This window comes from Medicago sativa, chromosome 7 (genome assembly GCF_051527215.1).
Source record: "Medicago sativa cultivar Bolivia chromosome 7, Bolivia_mono, whole genome shotgun sequence".
NCBI classification, from domain to species: domain Eukaryota; kingdom Viridiplantae; phylum Streptophyta; class Magnoliopsida; order Fabales; family Fabaceae; genus Medicago; species Medicago sativa.
The window spans coordinates 24,357,163-24,383,015 of record NC_140755.1 but is presented as its reverse complement, the minus strand read 5'-3'; the positions used below and the strand labels follow the sequence as shown (position 1 = coordinate 24,383,015).

Sequence of the window (25,853 nt, the reverse complement as noted above, 5' to 3'; positions counted from 1 at the left end):
CCAATAATCTACAAAAGGTTCAAATCTCATTTGATCCTCTTTTCACATAAGTTATAGACCAGCTTATCAAGATCATGGAACTCAATTCCATTCCTTGATTAACACACTTGTATAGAAAACATTATTTGGATAATAGGACAACATTTGTCTTTTTATTCAACTACACAATCATTCTCTTGTCAATGCAAGATATATGATTTGATGCTTCTATTTTATATGGAATTTAATAACAATTATTTGGTTCCATATCAAGTTAAATTTAAGTCCAAGCATTAGCTCCTATGTCAATAAAACAATTTGTTTCATTCTAGACGTAAGTGGACTTCACTTATAGTTAATCTCCCGCTTCTTTAGAACTCTCTATATTTCAACAAATATGAGACCAATCATCAAATATCATATACTTATGATGCAGAAGTAGAAATTTAACTTTCTATAACTATATGGGTAGATAAAAAGTCTTACTTCTATTTTGACTCTTTCAAAACATTAACGGTTTTTCTCATTCTTAAGAACAATTCTTAATTTTGTACCAATTCAGAAACTCCTTTCTGAAGATTTTGTTCTTCATAAGAACATTTAATAGTATAATAAAATTATATATGCCGAAGAAATTCTAAATACAGAAAATAAAATAAAAATGTATCATGATATAAAAACATAATTAATTAGGTCTTTAATTAAATATGCTCCCACTATTTTACTCAAAACGAATGACCTTCAACATTTGAATCGGAAAATCTCATTGAAAGATTTTCTAGTGGGTTGAAATCCATATTTCACCTTGCTTTAAGTCAACGGGGGCTGTACTCAAAACTCAGTTATTTAGGTAGGAACTCCTTCCAATTGTATCTCATACAACTTTCAAATCATTTGAGTGAATAACTCCTTACTCTAATCTATCATATAGATGTTCCCAAATATTGCTTCTAAATTTATTTTAATCTTATTAAAATTAATTTAGTTAAGTTAAACCCAAAAGAATAACACTTGGGTAAATTGGATTACCGCACCGCAACTTACTAGTATAGAAAGTGCACCTCGCGGAGGCGAAACCTACACATTTCCATATTAGTCTTGAAGGGTGTTAAACTTTTGGAAAGCATTAAACTTAATATTTTGAATTGAAGGATTTTTATTAAGTTTGATCTCACCTCACCACGGCTTATATATCATATATATTCGCACTCCAATCATAACATGCATAACGATTATACAATAATAAAAGTGACATGATTATGGCCATCCTAACGCTATGACTCTCTCAAGCCAATGAGAGAATCTAAACTAATCCTAGAAACGACCTTGCTTCTCCAAGCTTGACCTTTAGGACTATCCTAACGTCATGAGCCCTATTACTTCTTTGCATTCTATTTACATTACATATGAAAGAAACTCGTTTTACATACGAGGGAGTGGATGAGAAGAGAATGTACAATAGAGATATAAGAGAGAGGCACGACACGCAGGCCGTATTTTAATATCCAAAAGAAATAAAATAAAAGGACTAAGGCCATAATCATTCACATGATAATAATAACAAACACACTTTTATTGTTATTAATTATACCTTATAATTAAATAAATTAAATTAAAATTCCACATATGAACGATTCACTTTGAATTAGCACTGTATTTTGCATCAACACTTGACGCGTTTCTGGTTACCCTAACCGTTTCGGCAAACCCTAATTCTGTCATAACAATCTGATCTTATTAAACAAGTACTCTGATTGTTTATTCACATATCATGATCGAGTCTAGGATGCTTCACCAGAGTACACAGAATCGGTTACGAAGCTCCATACATCAGACCAATTAATATGAACAAATATCATCTGACTTATTTAAAATACAATCAAATCCAGTATATCACATATATCGTTGTTATACAGAATTTACCAATAATGCTTCTGTCGATATGTATAATCGAAAGGTTTGACGTTTCACTAGAAACGGTTTCTGAAACATCAAAGCAAATCGAAAAGCCATGCACATAAACATGATTGATATTATTATTAACTGCGTTTTATGATTGATTACCATATAATAAATAATAATAACTATTTATTATTATTTTAAACAATTTTAGAATCAATCAAGATTTGGAAATAATATTCTTGACCGAGATATATGTCATATAAAATTGATTCATATATATATATATATATATGTATATATTCCTTTTGAAACTAATTTCAAAATCAAACGGGTCATAAATAAAATTAAAATATGCAAATTTTAGGACCAAATCTAAAAGATCATATCTGATTTTGAAACCTTTTCAAAATCATGATACTTTTAAATTAGAAACAAATTATATTAATATTATGCAAATCTTTTAAATAAATTCAAAATATCATATATGACATTGAAACTATTTCAAATCATGATCTTTTAAATTTACTATCAAATTTAGGATCGTTTATTACCTTTTCAAACAACTTTTGAAAAACAATCCAAAAGGTAGAATTTCCTTTTTTTTATTTATTTACTTAATTATAGTAATATTGACACTCAATAATTATTATAATTAAATATGCATTATTTAGGCGATCAATTTGTTTCCAAAACAAATTATGGTGCTAAAATTAAGCAAATATTTTATTACCAAATTCAAAGAATCATATTTGATATTGAAACTCTTTCAAAATCATATATTTTAAATTTACTACCTTTCTCAAATTGAATAAGTTAATTAAACATAAATATTTTCAAGGATTGTTTGTATAGCATGAACAACCGGATCTTTGATGCTTCACCAGATTCGGATATCGAAACTCAATCTCACGAATTGTTCAAAGTCAAAACAATCTTCTTGAAAACAATTGATCAACCATAATAATACAACTTTTGTATAGTTAGGTACCCTAATACGACAATCAAACATCAATAGTTTTAACAATTGTTTGTTCAGTATGGACAACCGGATCTTTGATGCTTCACCAGAATCGGATATTCGGATATCGAAGCTCAATCTCACGAATTGACTACAAATTCACAATCAATTTCATAAAACCTATTGAACGATTGACATCATCAATATATCACATATAATGATGTTGTGTTAGAATCATATATCACATATATGATATCAAATTTAATTAATTCTTATTATTTAAATAATAAAATATTAACACTTAATATTGTTATCATTGGGATTTGCATTCCACGAATATGCTAGTTAAATGGATTTCTCTTATTTGAAAGAATAAAACCATATCCACTTAAATATTTGATGAATAAATCACGGTTTCTTATTTGTCCCACAAACATGACCTTTTGATTTGCTACAAATATTATTATTTTGATTTGAATCAAATTCAAACCGTTCAAATATATGCATATGGCTATCCGTGATGTCAACACTTTGACAGCTACTAGATTTTGAATCAAATTCACACGCTAGTAACAAATTTTTGAATAAATCACAATTAATTTTAATTACATTCAATATGTTTAATCAAATTAAAACATAAAGCAGTAACAAAGCAATCCGATTCAAGGTTTCGTAATTGGCTCTGATACCACTGAAGGAAAATCGAATAGAAGAATGGAGTAGAAGCAGCGGAAAATTTTCGATTTTCATTCCTTGGATCATTACGAAATTCAAACATGAATCAGTGATTTGATTGTTACCTTGAACTGTGGAATCTGAAAGCTGGAACTGGAAACTGGAATCTCGATCACAGCCAAGCAAGTAGCAAGCAGCAAAGCCTCTAGCAAGTCCACACGAACAGTGCTCCACCAAAACTCGGTGCTAGCCAATGAATTGGAAGTGCAGAGAAGAAAGGGGTTGCTTCAAAACGTGTAACCAAAAACTTCAGCACCAGAGTTCTATTTATAGAACTTCTAGTGTGCTCTGCAAGTCATAAGTCACTATTGGGCTTCAGTAAGCCCAACAACGAGTTTAGTAATTTTGCTAACTAATTAGCGTTATTTACTAAACGCACCCCTTATATAAGTCATACTTATATATTTCTCTTTTGACTATTCTTTGTGTGTGACCCTATAGGTTCTAGTCACGTTGGCAATAATATTAAATCTAATATTTAATATTATAAACAATGAGCGGTATCTAGCAACACATCATTGCTACCCAAGTGACAAGAATGTCAAGTGATCTGACGAAACCTTTCCATGATAATACTCATGTGTACACTTACTCCTTTGTCTCGATATCTTTATTGATCCCAAGGCATAGATATTGTCACCCTTGTATAGATCAATATTTATATTCCTTGATTCCGAAATATACTGAATAACGAATAAGTCCAATATCTTATATTGACTTAGTTCGGCATGGCCATGCAGTTTTACAGTCATATTTCATCAAGAGGCCTAAAGATATATCTCCCGTTTATGAGGAGGGACAAATCCCATCTAGGACACTCATGTCCCTCAGCATGCTTCATCAAGTACCCATCAACCAACGTTATGGTTATCCTTTTACAGACAACGTTAGAATGGCAACAAAGCACTTGAGTCCACATCTAGGGATCACAGTGGTTTCAGGTCTAAGAGCGATATACACTATTATCGTTGTGAGTATATCTTATGACAATTGCATAAATTACTATGTAGTATTCTCACGGTGGGTCAATCCAATATAAATATTACTCCTAATATTTATATCTATGTGAAGACTTGATAACTCTTTATCCATGAGCTGTGAGATGTGATCATCAGTCTACCCACATAATAGTCTCTATGCTTTAATGATATCCCACTTCTGAATAAAGCTTGACTATGGATACTTTTATAATAGTTTCCTTATGTTTAACGGGGTCTCACAATTAAGTTATACTTAATGTTCCATTAAACGGACTAACTATTCTAGGGACTTTATTATTTTGAAACAAAACAAAATCAATAAAGAAACGCCTTATAATTTATATTTTCACTATATATATATATATATATATATATATATATATATATATATATATATTTATGTCAATATCATGATACAAAGCCAAACACAATCAATATAGATTGACTATTAGGGCTTACTCCAACAGAACTAAGATTCATATCTTTGATAATCTTATTAAGACTAACTTCTATTTTATGAGAATCTTCTTAACAACTAATATTCTTGCCTATGACAATTTTAGTAAGATTAACTCCCATTATGCGAGAATCTTCTTAAGAACTAAGATCTATGATAATTTTACTAATACTAACTTCCGTTCATTGAGAATCTTCTCAAGAACTAAGATTCTTATATGTGATAATCTTACTAAGACTAACTTTTGTTCTATGAGAATCTTCTTAACAACTAATATTCTTGCCTATGACAATCTTAGTAAGACTAACTTCCGTTATGTGAGAATCTTCTTAAGAACTAAGATTCTTATCTATGATAATTATACTAAGACTAACTTCCGTTTTGGGAGAGTCTTCTTAAGAACTAAGATTCTTATATTTGACAATCTTATTAAGACTAACTTTTGTTCTATGAGAATCTTCTCAAGAACTAAGATTCTTATATTTGATAATCTTATTAAAACTAACTCCCGTTCTATGAGAATCTTTTCAAGAACTAAGATTCTTATCTATGACAATCTTACTAAAACTAACTTCCTTTCTATGAGAACCTTTTTTAACAACTAATATTCTTACCTATGACAATCTTAATAAGACTAAGTTCCGTCCTATGCGAATCTTGTTGAGAACTAAGATTCTTACTTATGACAATCTAACCTGGACAAACTATTGTTCTATGACAATCTTCTAACGTAGACAAACTTTTGTTCTATGACAGTCTAACTAAGCCTAACTTCCGTTCTATAACAATCTTCGACATTAATTCAGCAAAAATATTTCTATTTTTACTTTTGGTCTCCTTTAAAGTAAATTGATATGTAAACTTCACGTTTTTGGATAAAATTTTGCATAAAAGTTTGTAAAATTATAAGAATCTCTCCAATTTTTTTTAACAAAACATGAATTAAATATGAATTTTTACCTTCATGGCCGTTAAAGATTAATTTTTAATTCATATTTTGTTATAGAATTCTATTTTTTTTATAGATGTTTATAATATTCTACACATTTATGCACACTTTCATTATAAAACACAAAAGTTAAATATGAGTTGACTTAAAAGTAAGAACCAAAAGTGGTAATTGAAAATTTTATACGAACTAAAAGTCAGAATTTTTCTAGAGGGATTAAAATGAAAAGTTGATATATTTATAGTGAGGAAAAAAACATATTTAACCCAAGATTAAATTAGATTATAATTTAAATATAGATAAAAAAATATAGATAACCCAAAGTCTCACTTAAAACCCTCATTCTTCATTCTTAAGTGAACCCCACATCACTTTTTAATAAAATAATCATTTTTTTTGAAGGAATGTAAATGATAAAGAGTTATTTGTGAGACCCATTTATACATTTTGCTAGAGGATCTCTATTGAAGTAGTTGAGTATCTATTAGATACTATTACTCCCTCTGTCCCGTTTTAAATGACCTAGTTTAAAAAAGTGTACTATTCATATTACATGCTTTGACCTTATTTTTCTACTAATATATAAATATAAAATATAGCATATAAGATCTTGTTAGATTCGTCACGATGAATATTTTCAAAATATCAAATTTTCATAATTTTTTCTAATAGATTATTAAAGATATTTAAGTTTAAACTTGTGCATTGGCATACGTGACAGAGTTAACTAGGTCACATAATATGGAACGGATGGAGTATTAAAAAATTATAAAAAGGTGATATGTCTATGTCAATTCGTTTAAGACCTCAAGATTGAAGGTTTTCATTGTAGACACCCTAATGGTGTAAATAATGGTGTTTTCATTAGACTTTTTTAACGTCTACACATGTCTAACTTCCAAAATACTCCTATGGTCAAGTCATTACTCTGCCCCAAATTTCCTTATAAAGTGGCTTTTGTGTGGTGATTTGATATAATTGCTCTTATCCTTTGCCAACACACACCTGCAGACAATTTGTACACTGTTTTTACTATATAGGATACTATAGACTGACAAATTGATAGGATTATCACGCTTCGATTATTTGTGTGGCTAAGCATATACTAGTTGTGTTTAGGGGAGATTTAGTTCATTTTGAAATGGTGTCTCAATATTTTTTATGTTTTTTTATTTTAATTAATAACCCTGTCCTATCATAATTTTTTATATTTTATGTTTTTATGAAAAATATTGTTATATACTTGCACTTTATTTGTATGCAACCAAATACTCTCTTATTATACCTAATTATAAGGTTAACTATTTATTAAATAAAAATGATTTAGACATACACACATTATTAACTATTTCAAAATTTTTATATCATTAATCTTGAAATGACAGTGTTTAGAAAAATTCATATTTAATTTATTAAATACTAAAAAAATGTTTTTTTATGAAGATAGAGAGGGGGTATTTTTTTTGTTGTAAAATGTTATATACTTGCGCCCTATAGGTATCTAACCAAATACTCTCTTATTATACAATTAACTATTTATTATTCTGTTATTTCAATTCTAGAACTTATCGTTCGTATACCATTAACAAAAGATAATTTTATAAATAAATTATAATTTCTCTTTCTCACATGACATTATATTTCTTTTCCATACAACATTATCTACACCTTTTGGTCAAAATTATAAGCAAAAATGTATTTTTTAGGTTAGTTAAATAAGTGACGTATGTGGTCTATATTACAAACCACATATATCATTTATTCAATAAACTAAAAAGTATATTTTTTTTTGCTTATAATATTGAACAAATGATGTATTATAGTTAATTAATGTCTACATAAACATATTTATTTGGCTATATTATACTCCAATTTATTGTACCATATCTAACTAGTTATTATAGTCAACTACCACTACATTATAACTTTAATGAAAACAGTTGACCATTAAAATCATTGAAGCTAACATGCTTTGCCATATAAATATACTCACAAGGCTTCATATTTTCTATCGTGCATTTGAGACAAAGGAATGGGAAAGAAGGTGTATGTGGTATTTGAAGGAAGGAATTCTGGAATTTATTTGTCATGGTCTTTATGCTTTGCTGAAATAAGTGGATGGAATTACAACGTGCAAAAAGGATACAACACGCTGGAAGAAGCTGAAGCTGCTTACAAGGAGTATTACAGGAAAGTTGGATGTCATTACAGCCCTGCAAGGAACAGGTTATTGGTCAGTGTTCATATAGCAACTACACAAGTGAACATGAAGAAACTCAAGCTTGTAAGTAGTAATATATAAACCTTTATGTTCTAGGAAGTCCTGGACAGTAGTATTATGTTATGTGTATAATATTGTTCTTGTTATATTATGATTTTAAGGTAGGGTTGCATCTAACAAGGTTGAAGAATGACCTTCCAAAAATGTTGTTCTGCACGTTTGGCAAGTCCTTTCATAGGAAAACCACATGTCTCCATTGGTCGGTTTGCAAAAACGGAATACGATGCAAGGGAAGATGTTGCTGTTGTTCTATTGTGTCGGTTACTAATAGCCACAGGTGGAGAGATCTGGGATTTCAACTTCCTATAATGTTCAGATACTGTCCAATAAGCTTGAGAAGACAATGGATGAAAACTTCGAGTTGAAGATGGAAATAGAGGCAATGAAAGCTGAAAATGATATTGTTAACTGTCGTGTTTAAAGTTAATATGTGCATGTATCACATTGGTGGTGTCATGAACCATGCTTGCCAACACGTTGAGTTAACTACTTGTTGTAGTATTTATTAACAATTTTAAGATTACATTTACTTCTTTACACATTTATGTTTTTTAATCATTTAAGGTTTGATGGCTACACTGTTAATGTTACAGGTGAATGCTTGTGAAAAAGAAATTGCTGAAGAGTGCTGCAGCTTACCTGAAATCAGTTCAAAACAAGTTACAATGGCTGACATTCTTGATGCTATTGAGGTATGAAGTTCATATTATTACTAAAAGAAATACTGGTTCTAGTTTATTCTTTAACATTTGTTAAAGAAAATAACTATAGAAGAAATAACTTGTATATATTTGAATCATAAAATATGATTTACATCGGTTTGCATATATAGAAACTAATAAGCAACTAAACTCCTAAATATAAGCTAAGTGATAGAGGAGGAGCCTCTCATATGTTATTCAACATATAGTTACACAATTCCTTCCTATATACAAGGAGGTGAATAATGACTATGAATGCTTATCTACTATGAAATGCTTATATACTTGTTGTGCAAGTACTCCTATAATAACATGGAGGTGTGCACGCGTTTAGTTTTTTATTAACAAAAATCCATACTGGTTCTTGTAAGTAGTAACATATAAACCTTTGTGTTCATGCCTTTTTTTTATATGTGCAGAAGCTGAGTACTAAAGTGGATAACATAGAGGTGTGCAACATTGAAATGATTAAACATTGCATAAGGGAACTGAAGAAAGTTGATCATGATACTCCTAACTCCAAACCTGAAAATAGCAAGGTTCATAGCAGCTGTGGCTATTCTCCTGATGTGGAAGACAACAGAAACATTGTCAACAAAGTCACTCGCTTGGCAAAAGAAACACAGGGTCAGGAAAAAACAATACACAAGGGAATGGGAATGCTGAAAAATTTGGGTACAATCAATATTTCGGATATTGAGGACACCGAAGATGAAAGTTCTAAGCATAAAAAAAGACCAGTTACAAGAGGAGACTTTGTACGTCCAGCTCCAGATAACAAAAGGCTGAACATTGACAAAGGAAAGCTTCCATTTGGTGAATCCTATAAGACCTTAGGTGATGGTGAACTCTGTGATGATATCAAACCCTTTAACAGTGACTACAGGAGAGGTGCAACTGCAAAGGTAAATATAACCATAATTTTTGCTTATTACTTCTTGTCAATATGTTCTAGAGTGTGTAAACTTAATTCCTTCTGTGTTTCAGTAGCACTCTCGAGTTTGAATTCATGCAGAAAAATAATTGTTACTATAATCCTTTTGGTAAGTCTTTTTTACGAGAATAATATGCATTTTCAGGCGTGCAAGAAAGTAACATTGAACTTAGTATCCTGTATTTGGAGTTGGTAGATTTTGCATTTTAGCATACATAATACTATTTCTTTGAAATGAATATTCTACATGCATTATTAGAATTATAATCATACGTCTCTGACTTTTGATTGAAGGACACAATAATAACGTCGGCAACAATGTGTAGAAGGCTGACCTTTACACCATCACCTGGAGAATGATCAAAAGACAAGCTTAGAATTGGACCACATTCTAAAACTGGACCATCTCCAAGAGCAACAAAAGTCAAAAGAAATTCTCCAAGTGCTCGTGTCAAGGGTGGTGTTGCTATTGGAAAATCAAATGCTTTTAGAAACAATAACGGCTTAATGGTTCCAAAGGTAACATATTTACACCATTTAAGCGTGTGTTTAGTGTGGAGTTTGAAATTGCGGCAACTAAAAAAATCGTGTCCCAATGAACTTTTTAGTCGTGGAATTAGAATCTGAGAATTCCAAAATATGCACAAATGTGTGTTTTGTCCTTCCCACCACTAAACCAGACAATAATGAAAAAACAGATTATATAAATTAAACATGATGTTAACAAGCTGTCTTGTTAAACAGCATTTCAGGTGTGCCTTCAAGACCTCTTCAGACATGAAACTGGACCATGTAGAGATCCGAATTTGTGCTTATGTGTTTTAAGAAGACTTCAACTCAGGGCAAGAACCTATGAACAATATATTTGTATTATCGTTCTCATGCTTTTATGGTTATATAACACAAGTTTTATGGTTATATTATAGGGATACCATTTTCAAAGTTGAGAGGAACGAGTATTCACGAGCTGATTTTGAATGCATGTGTTCGGGACTGGTAGTGTCTAGAGAGGTATACAAGAGTTGATTCTATGTATAAATATTTATGAATATTTTCAAAGTTTGTGCTTATGTTTTCTTCATGAAAGGTTTACTGTGGCCCTATGTTTTAAACATAAATCAAGCCATAAATCAACTAATATGGAGTTACTATTATTTACATAGATAATACTAATGATGGCGCTCAAGGTATCTTGGACACAACACAACAACATTTGCAAGTTTTTGTGGTGTCTACCACCATCCTTCTCGGTATAATTTGATTTAAAAACAGTTTAAAGGTCAATTTTTTTAATTATTTGAACACACAATGACATTAAATACTACTGATTATTTAATAAAGGTTGATGTTGCTAGAGGTTCAACTCCAGAGGCTTTGCATGCGTTTTATGGGAATGATTACCCTTTGATCGATTAAGGCTGGTAATGTTAAAACTCACATGGTTTTCTACTTAACCACTTGTTTTTCATATTTATTCTTTGACTTAGCTTAACATTGTGTCTGCAATTGTAAAATTTGTGCAGATTTATGTTCCAATAGAAGACACTAATGGCCACTGGTATCTGATGGTGGTTTCAATGGACACCCAAAAGATTTACCATTTAGACTCCCACTTTAAGGAAGAAGCCTTGGAAGAAAGACGTTTTACAATAAGAAACATTGTAAGGCTACGAGTGTATATTTTAAGTCTTATTACAAAACCTTTTATAGTTGGGTATCCCAGTGGCATTGACAATGTCACAGTGACAACTCAGCATTATATGTAGTGGAGTGGCTTAATATGTAGAACAATTTTACTCACAATATGGTTGGAGTGGTAAGAAATTTTGGAATTAGTGTTGAGCTTGCCTGTTTCTATTATAACTACTGACATGTTATGTTAGCAGGAACTTCTATTATATGTTTGAATATAATTTATGGGCTGTTAGCAGGAACTTCTATTATATGTCTATTATAATTTATGGGTTGTTAGCAGGAACTTCTATTATATGGTGCAAGAAAAAATGTTTTGTAGTTTAGCATATAATAAAAGGTTATATGCGGTTACCAGCAATATAAGTTTCACCCTATCCATTCTCTGAATCCTCATTACACATAGCTTCTTTACTTGACATGAGTTAGACGATAAATACTTCCAAAACAGAAAGAGCTCAAACAACTACAAATATAGTTTTTTTTTAATCGGCAAAATATATTAGGCTCGGCTTGTGCAAGACACACGTAGACCAAAGGCAAACAAGGATAAGTTACAAATGTGTCGTATATATGCAGAACACCCACCCGGGACAACCCAAAAATTCCGTATACCAAAGGAACCTAATAACTAACCACCCCACAAGACCACCCAAAAAGAAGTTGAACACCTTAAAGCCCTAAAAAACGCAGCACAACAGCTAAACAGAAGGGGGGAAACCAGTCAGCTACACGAACACAGTCAACCCCCATACCAGAAAAAACATCAGCTGCAACACAATAAATGATCCTAAACAATTAATAGAACAGTTACATATCAATGATCAAGACATAATAAGTCCGGGACTAAGATTTCAAATCCAGTTGCATCTGGTTAAAAACACCAATCAGTCTTGACATATATATGTCTTCTTTTCGTAATACATTCCTTACTTGTCCCTAAACCATAAAGGTTACACAAATTTAGCATACAAATTGATAAGTTTTAAGTCAAATACAAGAGACAAGAGATGACCATCATTACAAATCAGCAGACCACTCTCATACAATTTGCTTTGAATTGGCATCAAATAGTCCAACATAAGAAATTCCTGCATTCAAATTAACTTCCGTTCATTAAATAAGGAAACTTTACAAGCCACACTTTAATTTTGCAAGATTGTTAAAGTATTCAAGTTAATAATGAATAATAAGGTTCATATTCAAGTTAATAAACAAACATACTTACATTTCCATGATGTAGAAATTTTAAATTGTTAAACATCCTCGCTTAAACGTACAAATCGTGATTGAAGAGAACCACCCGCACCCATGTCTCCTACTTCAGTCAAGGTAGGACAACATCTTCTGTTGTGACCGATTGCACCACATCTACCACATGTATGTATCCGCCTATGCCTTCTAGGTGTACTATTACCGCTGGGGCCACATCCCGTGCTTCTTGAACATACAGGGTTGAGTATGTTTTCCATGTCCACTGGAACATGTGAATTCTATGGACCATTTTCATGGCTAAACCTCGATTTCAGTCTACTCAGTTCATCAGTAAGGTAATTTAAATAATTTTTATAATCATCAACATCCTGATATGCCAAATCAGAAACTTCCTTACTAAGATTCACCAAATTGGCGTGTCTCGCAACCAAATGTGAATCCCAGTAGTGTGAACCATCTTGATAGTTTCCACGGATAGACTCCTTTGCAAATTGTGACCAACGATTCAGCACAAGATACTTAGGGAAATCAGCAAAATCAAGATATACTAGCACCGCCACAATATGCTCACAAGGGATCCCAATAGATTCCATTCTAAGACAAGTGCATTTAAATTCATCGTTGAGTGGACAATGCGAAACTCGAAAACCATATCCCTCGTCTCAATATTTTGTCAAGGAATAAATATCAAAGGATGACATATGTTGAGTATCTAATAATGATATTAGGGAAACCTTTTTAAGGACAAAATGTACCAAGATGAATATTTCTTTTGTGAATTGTTTTGAAGCTGACCTCTCGAGCGACCTTAGACTGGTCTGCAACACTGCCTTCCCATATTGAGATTGGTGATCAGCTTGAACCTCTCTAAATCGAAAATATTCTACACACTGGTGGAACTGCTTTACAAAATCAGTCATATTCATCTTTGAATGTACAAACGGACCCATGTGGCTATGAAATGCTTCACACCCTGATGTAGTTCGTATTCCCCCTAACATGAGATGTTGCCCACATATTCCTTTTCTCAAACATCTCATTGATCCAACTGTTTTCTTCCAGGCCAAACTCAATTACCATTTCATTCAATAGTTTTTCAAATTTCCATACTTCGTGATCACCAAACATACATTTTTTTTTTAAATAAGGAGTGAAATCTGCAATACCAATGTTGGACATTGCATTGCGAAGTAGATCCCACGCACATAATCTATGATAACTTTTGGGAAACACTTGCTTGATGGCATTCCTTATAGCTAAATCACCGTCTGTTATTACAGAAATTGGTGCCTTGCCTTTCATTGCAGCCAAAAACTGTTCCAACAACCAAACATATGTCCCTTCAACCTCATTAGAGACTATGGAAGTAGCAAAAATGATTGTTTGGTTATGGTGATTAACACCAGAAAACACGTCAAAAGGACATTTGTACTTATGTTTCTTGTAGGTGGCATCAAAGGCAAGCACATCGCCAAAGATTTCATAATTCTTTTGACTTTCACCATCGCTCCAGAATAAGTTTTGTAACCTACCACCAGCATCAACAGTGTGCGCAACAAACATCAAAGGACTTTAAGACGAAGATCAAGAAGGTACCTAACAGCACCTTTGGCATCTGAAGACATTTGTTTTCTTTGTCTGAGAATTTAATCATGTACATCTTTCTTCAAAAACCCAACCTTATCATACCCACCAGCAGCATTTGCAAATGCACCAATCATTTGAGTAACCTTTATTCCAGCATTGCCACAGTTATCGATTTGAATCTTATCTGACTTTGTCAGTTTCCTGTGAGCAGCCAACAACCCGCAATCCTTCTCTGTTAACATATCATGGTTGTGCTCATAACTGAAAAGTGTGATGTACCAACGACCTGAATTTATATCAATATGCACTCGAAATTTCACGCCACAACCACACCTGGTTTCGTGTCTTGGACCACGCTTGCGTTTCTCTGATGTTAACCCTCTGTCATACCTAAATCCTTCTAGATTACACACAAAAGTTTGTTGAACAACATATCCATTCTTATCTTTAATAACGTGACCTTTGCGGACGGCAAAACCATTAATCTTTGCAAACCAACAATAAAATGAGTACGCAACTTCAAGATTACGAAATTGCAACTTCGAAACATCTTCATTCTTCAAGTTAAACATATCCATCTTCACAATATTGTCTACATCATCAATTAAGTAAGATTCGTTTGGATTTTGATCTGAGTGTGTTGATTCATTGAAGCTGTTTGAATTTTCATCCAAATCGTCACTAGCAGTGTCATTGTCGTTTGCATCGCTATCAGAACACTCCCCATCATCATGAGTTACATTGACACCTTCACCATCAATGTTGTCTATATTCAAATCCATCAATCTGCATTTAACAGCACAATTTCATTACAAAAACAGTTATTAACCAGACCATACAGGCTAAATAAATTAATGGTATATGGATGCATAAACACTTTTGTTCATTGCTTGGAACTTATTAAAAATTGAACTTTATAATAATGTAGTACAAGTTATAGTGGATATTTGAGACTCGGTTTAAAACTTTGATGTTTTTATATGATGCGAGGTACTGAGATGATCTCTAATCCCAACTATGCATACCCACGCATCACACTAGCCCCCACCACTACAGGTTCACACTAGCAACCAAAACCAATAAAAACCAGCCCAAATAACAACCAGACAGTAAAAGAAAAACAAACCAAGTATAACAGCAACCTCAAGGACAAAGGTTCCAAGGTTCACGCAAGCATCCACTATCAGAACAAAAAAATACCACTACCTCCTCAAAAACTCCTGGGGATTCCAACTCCATAGGTTGGGTAAGCAAGCTACATTAATACAGACCCAAAAAGTTTACCCAAACATCTATTTTATTTTTTAAAAAACCGAAGAGAATTCATTAATTATAGTGCAAGTTGTGCCAACATAACAAGTTTTTACAATACATCAGAACTGCACCAATTTTGATCTAATTCAGCCACTATTTGTCCAACCTAAAGAAATGCAAAAGCCACCCGACAATACATATGATTAAAAACCATCCATTCTACTACAAATCATCTAACTTTGCAGTCTACCAAAGCACTCCCAAACTGTCAACACAGATTGCTTGGAAACCCTCAACATCCACCACTCCCATGCATCTATTATTATCATAACTCATTATTTCATGGCTTAAAGTTTAACAGATCCAATATACCTGATACAAGCACCAATTCAGTTTGGTGAAATATTTATGAATTTGGCTACTGGTTTAACATATTTATGGCTTAAAGTTTAACATATTTATGACATCTGAGAAAATAAGCTCAAAATGTTCGATTAAGCTATTTTTATTTATAAGTTCTTTCAAATAGGTTTTTAACTTTAAGTGCTTATGTTATTATATAATCTTGAAAAATACTCTTAATTAGCCTTCTGAAGCAATTTTATAAATTCTTTTAAGCATTTTGTACTATAAAATAAACTCAAATTTGCTCTTTCAAGTTCATACATCTTCTACAACTAGAATTTGAGAAAAATAAGCTCAAAATTTTCGATTAAGCTATTCTCGTTTAAAATAACATGTATGCATACAACTTCTGGTTTAAACTAACATGTATGCTATTTCTATCAAGTATTTCTTCAAATTAACTTAATTAAATCAATCAATAAGCTGTGAGAACTAACCTTTGTACTTGATTGAACCAAGATCTCTTCTCTCTAATATAGAAACACAAGCTCATATACTACTTCCAGATCTCCTCCGATTTCAATACAAGTTTTGGCTTCTAGGTCCTAATGAAAGCAAGAAATGAAGAACATCAAAGATTTTGGTATCCACGTTTCTACACTATGACAGCCATTCGAACATTTTGATGCTTCAGAAAGCTGAGAACAAGAACAGTGAAACGAAAAGAGGTAAAAACAAGAAAGAGCAATCGAAGATTCAAAGAACAGGAACAACATGGTCAATCGAACATAGCTTTCTAGAAGATGAGAAGAGGAACATGATATGAGAACGTTTTAATGTATTCTTCAGAAAACTATTTTTTTCTTTGTCTTTCTTTAGATCTATCTTTCAAAGAAGGAAAACATGAATTTCCCATACTGACCCTCTAATATTGATACCATCAAATTGTAAATGAAAATATTATAATAATTATTTATATCTTTTTTTACCTTCTACAACAGGTAAGCAATGTACCAAACCTGCAAAAGCAGGTCATTGAAGTTTTCAAAAAAAAAAAATTGAGCTCTCCTACGATAGGAGACCTAATAAGGTTACCCACCTTAAACGGCACCTGAAAATTGTATATTCAACACTTTAAAACTTTAAAATGGACTTTTTCTACATAAAATTTATAATTTAGTTCTCTTTTTGACTTCTTGACTAGTGCCTTAAGACACTTGTTAGCAATTTAGGGGTGTAATGGTTCGGTTTAGATCAGTTGTTGATCAAAAAAATGTCTGAACCCATGAAATCTTCATCGGTTCGATTTGGTTCAGTTTTTAGTGTTTTTCAAAAAAGAAACTGAACCAAACTACTTGGTTTGGATTGATTCGATTGATCGGTTTGTTTGAAAATAATTTTAAAAAAATCTTTATTTTCACAAATTTGTATTTCATGCATACAACATACTCAAATATTTCATGGAACTTTGTTTTCCATGTTCTTTGTTTTTCAAACTACTTTGTATAACTAATATGAAAAAACTAACAAGAGATAGGCGATCCCAGCGGCGGTGAGGAACGATGGGTTAGGTGTGACTAACAGTTGTGTTATTTTTTAGTAGAAATGAAATAGAGTATGAGTGATGAGATGAGATGATGATGGAAGAAAGTGAATGAATTAAGGAGTATTTTATGTTGGACTTTAATTTTGAGTTTAATCATAATTATGTGTGAGGAGAACAGGGAGTGAGGTTAGCATCGATTTGGTTCGTCGGTTCTTTGGATCTCAAAATTAAAAACCGAGAATCAAATCAAAATAGATTGGTTTAGGTTGGTTCGATTTGGTTTTGAACTAAACCAAGCAAGGTCAAATATTTTTTTCAGTTTGGTTCGGTTTGAATTTTCGGTTTCATCAGATTTAACCGAACCACTTACACAACTGGTTAGCATAACCCTTTTTTTATTTGGTAAATGTTAACAAGTTTTTAAGGCATTTGTTATAAAAATTTGTTTTGAAAATGATGCATTCAACATATTGAACATTTAAAAAGTAACTTTTATCACATAAAACTTATAAATTATTTATATTTTTTAATCCTAAACAAATACTCTAAACACACTTGTTAGCAAAACCTTTAACAACATCAATTGATCAAACAAATTACGGTATTGTACTAAATTAGTTGTATTGCATGTGAAGAATCAAATGCAAGCAAATATTTTTTTAACTCACTAAGAACCGGCTAATTTGATGGGTTCAGTCTCACAATTTACTTGGAGGGGGTCTATTTAAAGCCCAAACAAATTAAATTAGGCTAAATTACCTTTTTCGTCCTCTAACTATTTAATTGGTATCGGATTGTTCCTCTAACTAAAAATTGATTTATTTCGGTCCCTTAAGTTTCTCACTGTTATTAATTAAAAAAAACGTTAGGTTTTATACAATTATCATCTTCATTCAACTTCTTCCTCATTCACCTTCATCAAAAAACAGCAAAACAAAAATCTAGAAAATAAAATAAAATTCTTCATACAACTTGAAATCACTACTCTATACACACCTAATATTTATGCATCTTCCTCCCCTTCTTCAACATCATCTTTATCACATCATTATCATCCTTTTCATCATCATCTTCATCAAATCCCAGCAACCAAATCAACCAAAATCTCAAACCCCCAAACTCAGAATCGAATTCAAGAAGAAATCCCATATCAATTTTGAATTTAACTTATCTTTCAACAAGGAATCATAATCGAAAAAAGGTTAGCAATTGAGTATAGAATTCGTTTTATGTCATTCAAGCAAAGCAGATTTATCAGATTCAATTTTATCCCTTTTTGTTCCCCCCCTTTTAGAACCCTAATTTTATGTTGGTAGTGCTCGATTTTGTTGTTGTGGTTAATGGGTTGTTTTGATTGTTTGTTGTAGGGTTTTGTTGTTGTTGTTTGTTCATGTTGCTGAGTTTTATTCTTGCTGTTGTTGATGGTGTTCTTCCTATTTTCCAGAAATTGATGAACCCTAACGTTTTTTAATTATATTTAACGGAAATGACTAAATGTAGTAATGGTGAGAAACTTAAGGGACTGAAATAAATCAATTTTTAGTTAGAGGACCAATCCGATACCAATTAAATAGTTAGAGGTTCAAAAAGGTAATTTAGCCATTAAATTAATATTTGTATGAATATAATAATTGAGAAATGGTCAAATTACATCATTGTTGATCTTACATGATTCAATAACATATTACCCAATAAATATTTTTATAATTATAAATTTAATTGTTTTTCTGTTGTCAAATAGCAGTGATCAACGGATCATAATTTCACCTTTTAAGATGGAAAATTTGGAATTCAAACTTTGGTCGCTATATATTATAATGTTTTTTTTTGTCAAGTAATCTAGTGGTTAGAGCTCACACATTTAAATGTGAAGAAGTGGGGTGTCCGGGGTTCGAACCTCGACCCCTGCATATAATATGCAGTATCCCTACCAACTGAGCTAAGTTCACGGGGATATATTACAATGTCTTTACCATTTAAGTTATGCTCATGGGAACATAATTTGATCGTTTTATTGAAAGTATATATCATATAGATTGTTTATTTACATATTTAAATAAATCTTATAAACTTAGCGCAATTCAACCTTCAACAATCAAGCCTATTGCGACAACATTGATCAAATCATTAATACAAAGTTTAACATGAATGATTAAAGTATAATCAAGCATCATTTTTTTTTCTCAAAAACACCTAAAACTACTAAAATCGAATTATAAACATAATTAACTAAATTACTCCAAATTAAGGAGAATAATGTATTGCATCAACCCAAGGATCACAAAAAGTGGGGTAAAATATAGAGGTAATAACAATCATTTCTATGGATTATCATACCACCAAACTAAATCCTGGATAGAACAACACAAGGCAAAATATCATAACACAACACAAGTTTTTATGGCATTGAACAAAAGGCTATTTTAATATTTTAGACAACTTGTACATGAGAAAAAAAGTTGTGTCGTGTTCGGACATTCCAGAGCAATCTTTTGGCGTCCAGTCACTTCTATTTTTGAGATTTAATTGTTAAGGAATGACTAATCAAGAGACTTACCTTTTTATATGTTAAAATGGGATAAAAGTTTAATGGTTAAAGGAATTTTAATGAACTTAAATTGGTAAATCGAATCGGTTCAGTTGATGATTATTTGTGGAGTGTACTTGGATAACAGTAGGGTTAAAGGTAACAAGATGATGGCCTTAAAGAATTAACTTCTAATGTTAGTTAAGTAAGGATGAGTGTCAAAACTTGACATGTTTGAAATAATATGCTTTAGATGATGAATTGAATTGACGAAATATTAAATGATGTGCAAAGATGAGTTATTTGACGATGTGTAATGATGAGTTATTCAATGACGTGTAAAGAGTTGTTAATGATGTGTATTGATGAGTAATTGTGTGGCATTCATGCATTCATTGTTGAATTTATTTGAAGATGTGTATTTAATGATGGGCTGGATAAATTCAGTAACATACCTCTGATATCCAAAATTGGTGTGTAGGTTTCGTACCCATATGGATATTTGGTCTAGTTTATGAGCATTGCATACATAATTGTATTCCATTAATGAATTGTGAATTCATAAACGATAATTGTCTTTGTTTTTAAGTATTGGGGGTCGACATGTGATTATTATTAAATAATGATAATGTATATGGCTAATTGTGTTTTTATGTATGCTATTTCTTTGAGTCTACTCATGATGATTATGCACACGTATTATTTTAAATGTATGCTCACCACATTCTTTTGTTGGATGCATATGCCATTTGTGTGCTACAAATACTCATGACGAAGAACCTTAGAAGTTGTAAGTCTTGGAGGATGGCGTGAAGCTTTTTTTGTCAACTTTTACCGTTGTTGAGAGTTTAGTTTGGGTCAATGCTCTGATTTTATAACACTAGGGATTGAGACTTCTTTTTTCTTTTCTGACTTTGTTTGAGATTCATGTCGAATATAGTTTAATTGTTAAGATGATGTGACTATGTTTTTAACTTATTTCCGCTGCACTATTTTTAATTAAATTGAAGTACTTTTTGAATAATGAGAATGTGTGACACCCTTGTATGTTTAAATATTATTTGTATTTTTAATTTAGAAAACACTAGTCGGGGTTAGGGTGTTACACCCCACAGACGTTGATGGACAAAATTGACAAGTACACCAAATCGCAACAAGTAGTAAAGTAGTAAGTTGTATCGTTCTCTACAGGGATTGTCGTTCAACTCAATAATTAGCAAAACTTATTTTGAAATGAAGAATAATAAAAGATGATTAGAATTGAAGGGTTTAATTTCCCTGCCTAATGCAAGATTAGGTTTTGTGATTCAAATGATTAACGACGATTAGGGTTTTCTTGAATCCCCCTTCGTCTTTGAATGGAATTTATCTTTTGAGAAATTAAACAACTTATTTCGTGATCATTGATTTAATGTGCCACGACAATATTACTCGTTCTATGTTCCTAGGTTAACTTGTGTAGGACCAACCGGAGTCGTGTATTATGCTAACAAAGGAAAAGCAATACCGAGACAACACAAACTTAACCTAAAAAAGAATTAAGTCATCAAAAAGGCCAATAAACATGGAGATTTTAGGTTGTCAGTTCCTGCTTTTACCCTACATAACAATTTACAAAGTTACTCTCGTAGTTAACAAATTGCAAAAGCATTAAGAACGGGTAGCGGTTTAATTTAAATCTCAACACAACTAAAGAAATAAACTGAATAAAAACTTTATTCATAATTTCCAACAAATAAGAAGAGGTTCATCGTGGAACCCAAATCAAGAGATCTAGTTGCTCATGGAAACAAACATCAATACAAAACAAAAGAAAAACATACCCTAAAAATAATAAAAGAAGGAGAAATTCCGCCTTGAATCTCTGATGCTTGACCCTTGCTCTGAACCGCCGATGTTTTTGAATGAATAAAATAGTGTGCAAGGGTCTCTTTTTATAGCTTGAGGTTGCTTAGGGGTACATGCGCGAGGCACATGGCTACAGGCGCAGGGCGCCTGAGGCAGCCCCTCAGGTGCGATTTCTTGTGTTTTCTTCCCGTTTTCAATCGTTCTTTCGTCTGAAAACCCCTAGGAACTTGAAATGATTTTTCTTCACTTTGTATTGTCTTCAACAACATTCTAAGAACCCTTGATCTTCAATTCTTCATCCTTGATCCTTCACATGATGTCTTGATTTGATGATTTACATGATTCCTCACTACAAAACATTCAAAACACATATGGAGTTGCATGATCAAGGATAAAACTGAATTACAACGAGTCGATTGAAAACAATACAATATATTCCTCAAACCATTAACAACTCCTCTTATTCTTATCTTATTTTTCTTCAAATGCAAAGAAAAAGTACTAAAAACATAGCCAACATGTCGTATGATGCTCTGTCATCATACGTCAACTAGGACACAAATCATCACAACCTAAGACCGATGAAATATTAGAAATATACAAAGTCGTGGTCCAGACTATGAACCAAAAGTAAATAAACTTGACCAGCAAGGTTGGCGTGTTCGTCAATCAACATGAAACAATGGCTTTGATATGAAAATAGTGACCCCCTTCTAGTGGGTCGGACTCCAAAGGACCGGATACAAGCTACTACCTGACTCCCTCAGCTAATAGCTTGAGGGCCAACTGTTGTGGATTGGGACAAGACCTAATTCGGGTTAGGATTCAGGTCAAGACCTTGATCTAGCTAAAATCTAATGAAAAATTGATCATCTCATGGACACGCCCTAAATTTCACTGGATCGGAGTCCGAACCGTCAATTTGGATTGTCCATTTTGGATCCAATGGCGTAATTACCTCCAGATCACTACAAGTATCCCTTGAACACCCTTGTCCAAGTGAGGGACTAACAATTAAAAACCCTTACGCACTCTATATATACTAATGCACAATGTTGGGTCACGTATGTCAACATTTTTACTATAAAGTTACCTAACTCTCTTAGAGCTTCTGCATGTACACCAACCCCTCTGTTGGAGAAGGACACACAACAGAGCTCTTCCTCTTTGCAACCACCATCTTCCTTAGATATCCAAAAGGATCATTAGCATTCAACAATATAATAAATCGTTGATAATGCTTTTTCGTTACCTCACTTTGGTGATGCAATTTGGAATATTTAAAAGGGGAATGAAAATCTATTATTAAAGATGATAAATATGTTGACAAAGAAAAGATGAAAAATATTTTTTTTTTGAAAGAGATGAAAAAAAGATTTAAAAATTTTTTGACAAGAAAAAAAATTTAAAATTAAAATAAATGTTTATAAATATTATTTATACAAAACAAATTTTAATTTTACATTAATTTTAATTTTACGGCATTTTATATTTATCTATTACTTAAAAAAATTGATTTAACCAAACACTATAATTTAAAACAATTAACTTTTTTGATGTAAGCTTTAAACCTCATTCTTTTTTTTTTTTGAATAAAGCTTTAAACCTCATTCTAGCGTGCTCTTGTTAAAGTCTTGTGCTAACAATTGCTGTGTCGAATAAGTCCATAAAAATTTTTGTTACGACTTCAATTAAATCTAGGGTTATTACATGTTTATCCTCTGTAATATTAGCGATTTTCGGTTAACCCTTTTGTAAAAAAATTTATTTAGATTTCAACTATGTAATTTGAAGATTCTTTGGTTTTGAACCTTCATGAATTTTGACTGTATAAAATCGATGATATGGCAAGAGGGGAAAATCGAAATTCTCAGGGGACGATAGTACCTTAAATTTTGTAATTTGATGTCATGAACATCCAAAACCAAAACCAAAAAATCTTCAAATTCCACGGTTGACATGTATTAATCCTTAAATCTATTTAGTGGACATTGAATTTGATTTTTTAAATTAGTCTCTCTCTTTAAACCTTTTTACAAAGTTAAAAAGAAAACATGATTTTTGTCGAAATAAAAGCCTATCTTAACATGTGTCACACTACCTCACAAACTTATCCGTAAATTTCGTATGTTCACAACGGTTATTCTTAAAAGCTTCAAAACCACGTACCATAATCCCTTTCCGTGTTCTATTTACGTTTTCCATTTTTTGTTTTAAACCATGAATCGATGATAGCAACCTTCACAAACATTTTCTCAATGTTTTTGTTCAAACACTTTGGTTCATAATCAACAAATTCAGGTATATTCATCATATTTTCAATTTCTCAGATCTATTTTCTTCATATAATTTCATATATCTGACACACAATTTCATTCTTGATTTGCAGCACTTGAATTTATGGCGGCCATTGAAGCATTTTCAAAGAGTTTGCTTCAAGAAGTGCATAAATGGGGTTGTTTGAAACAAACTGGTGTGAGTTTGAGGTATATGATGGAATTTGGTTCACAACCTACTGATAAGAATTTGTTGATTTCTGCACAGTTTCTTCAAAAGGAACTTGCTATTAGAATTGCTAGAAGGGCTATTGAACTTGAGAGTCTTCCTTATGGTTTGTCAAAAAAACCTGCTATCTTAAAGGTATATATGGATAGAATCTTTGCTTTTGATATAATTGTGAGGACAATTCTTTGGTATATGGAGTTTGGTTGGATGTCAGTACACGTCAGACCTATGAAGCACAGACACTCCTTGCATTAGGCGTGTTCCGGTGTCAGACACGTGTCGTGTCTGACACCGACACATATAATTATTATGAATTATGTAATTTTCTCAAATTATTAGCGGTGACGTCGTGTAACTGTCTGTGTTGTGTCCGGTGTTTGTATCTGTGCTTCATAGCGTCAGACTCATTCAAAAGTTAAATTTAATTTAAAATGATTAAATATAAAAAATGATGGCATGGTACTAATATCGGATGATGAGTACTTATCCAACCAAACTTCATGGTACCGGAGTATATACCTCAATTTTGATTATTTGGTGTTATTTGATTATGATGTGTCTTGCAATTATGAAGTTGGCTAACTTTCAAAAACTAGTATTGTTAATAGTAAAAGAAGAGTAGTTTGTGATTGTGATTGATATTAAGGATAGGGTTATATTTGTTTTTGGTTCGTATATAAAACGAGCAATTTTGTTGTTGGTCCATGTAAAAATTTTCTGTTTTTGGTTTTCATAATTTCATCGCTTTAATGTTTAGAATTGTTTTTGATTCTGTCGTTATGTGATGTTTGTTAACTACTTATGTGTCGTGCGAAATATCATGTCGCCATCCAAGGTGACAACTGACATCTAGTGACGTACGTGATGACATGCTACCTAAAAATATTTCCCTAACCCCTAAAATGAATTTTGTTTATGTGCCCTGGAATGAAAACTATGGGCCAAAAACTGTGATTTCAATTTTTGGAGGACGAAAATCTAAGAAAAATATTTTAGGGTTGCTAGGAGAGCTATTGAGCTTGAGAATCTTCCCTATGGTTTGTCTCAAAGACCTGCTGTTTTGAAGTGGCATTGATTATTTTCTTACCATTGCAATATGGAGAGAATCATGGGTTAATAACCTATGAAGCATGGAGTCCAATATAGACTCCGACATGATGCAGGCCCGTGGGCACTGCTAATGTCGAAAACATAAGACACTAAGATATATGTTTGTGTGTGTATTATATTGACGTGAAATTAAATATGAATATTGTTTATAAAATATATAAATTGAGTATCAAAATGACCACCAAATGGCTTTGGAGACAAAAAACGAAGGCCATGTTAGATGAAATTGGAGACCAGAAAGGAAAACCATAAAAAGGAAAGAGAAAGAAAAATGTATCTATGTGAAAACTTTTCAATACTATTTATTATATTACCATTAACTTATTTTAGAAAGAAAAAAAATAGACG

General features: G+C 32.0%; 3 protein-coding genes and 1 long non-coding RNA gene across 5 annotated transcripts in view; 2 read left to right on the top strand and 2 right to left on the bottom strand.

Annotated features, from left to right (window-relative positions):
* The first annotated feature begins 10,170 nt into the window (after positions 1–10,170).
* On the top strand, positions 10,171–11,136 carry LOC146905068 (uncharacterized). Its single transcript, XR_015018600.1, has 4 exons — positions 10,171–10,395; positions 10,621–10,718; positions 10,803–10,887; positions 11,040–11,136. It is a non-coding gene; the product is annotated as an uncharacterized LOC146905068 (long non-coding RNA).
* Positions 11,137–12,660: 1,524 nt separating this feature from the next.
* LOC146905066 (protein FAR1-RELATED SEQUENCE 5-like) lies at positions 12,661–16,610 on the bottom strand. Its single transcript, XM_085727685.1, has 2 exons — positions 16,467–16,610; positions 12,661–15,156 (listed from the first exon to the last, which is right to left on the bottom strand). The coding sequence occupies exons 1-2, from the start codon at positions 16,520–16,522 to the stop codon at positions 14,430–14,432; spliced, it is 783 nt and encodes a 260-aa protein (XP_085583811.1). The 5' UTR covers positions 16,523–16,610; the 3' UTR covers positions 12,661–14,429.
* On the bottom strand, positions 13,062–14,346 carry LOC146905067 (protein FAR1-RELATED SEQUENCE 7-like). Its single transcript, XM_085728434.1, has 3 exons — positions 13,783–14,346; positions 13,579–13,682; positions 13,062–13,377 (listed from the first exon to the last, which is right to left on the bottom strand). Exons 1-3 carry the CDS (start codon positions 14,344–14,346, stop codon positions 13,062–13,064), a joined length of 984 nt encoding a protein of 327 aa, XP_085584560.1.
* Positions 16,611–23,989: 7,379 nt separating the features above from the next.
* Positions 23,990–25,853, top strand: part of LOC146905061 (pyruvate dehydrogenase (acetyl-transferring) kinase, mitochondrial-like) — a 34,384-nt gene continuing 32,520 nt past the window's right edge. For both annotated transcript variants that reach the window (XM_085729570.1, XM_085729569.1), the window contains exons 1-2: positions 23,990–24,191; positions 24,280–24,530. In XM_085729570.1, the coding sequence (XP_085585696.1) occupies positions 24,291–24,530 (240 nt within the window). In that variant the 5' untranslated portion in view covers positions 23,990–24,191; positions 24,280–24,290. The remainder of the gene's footprint in view (positions 24,192–24,279; positions 24,531–25,853) is intronic.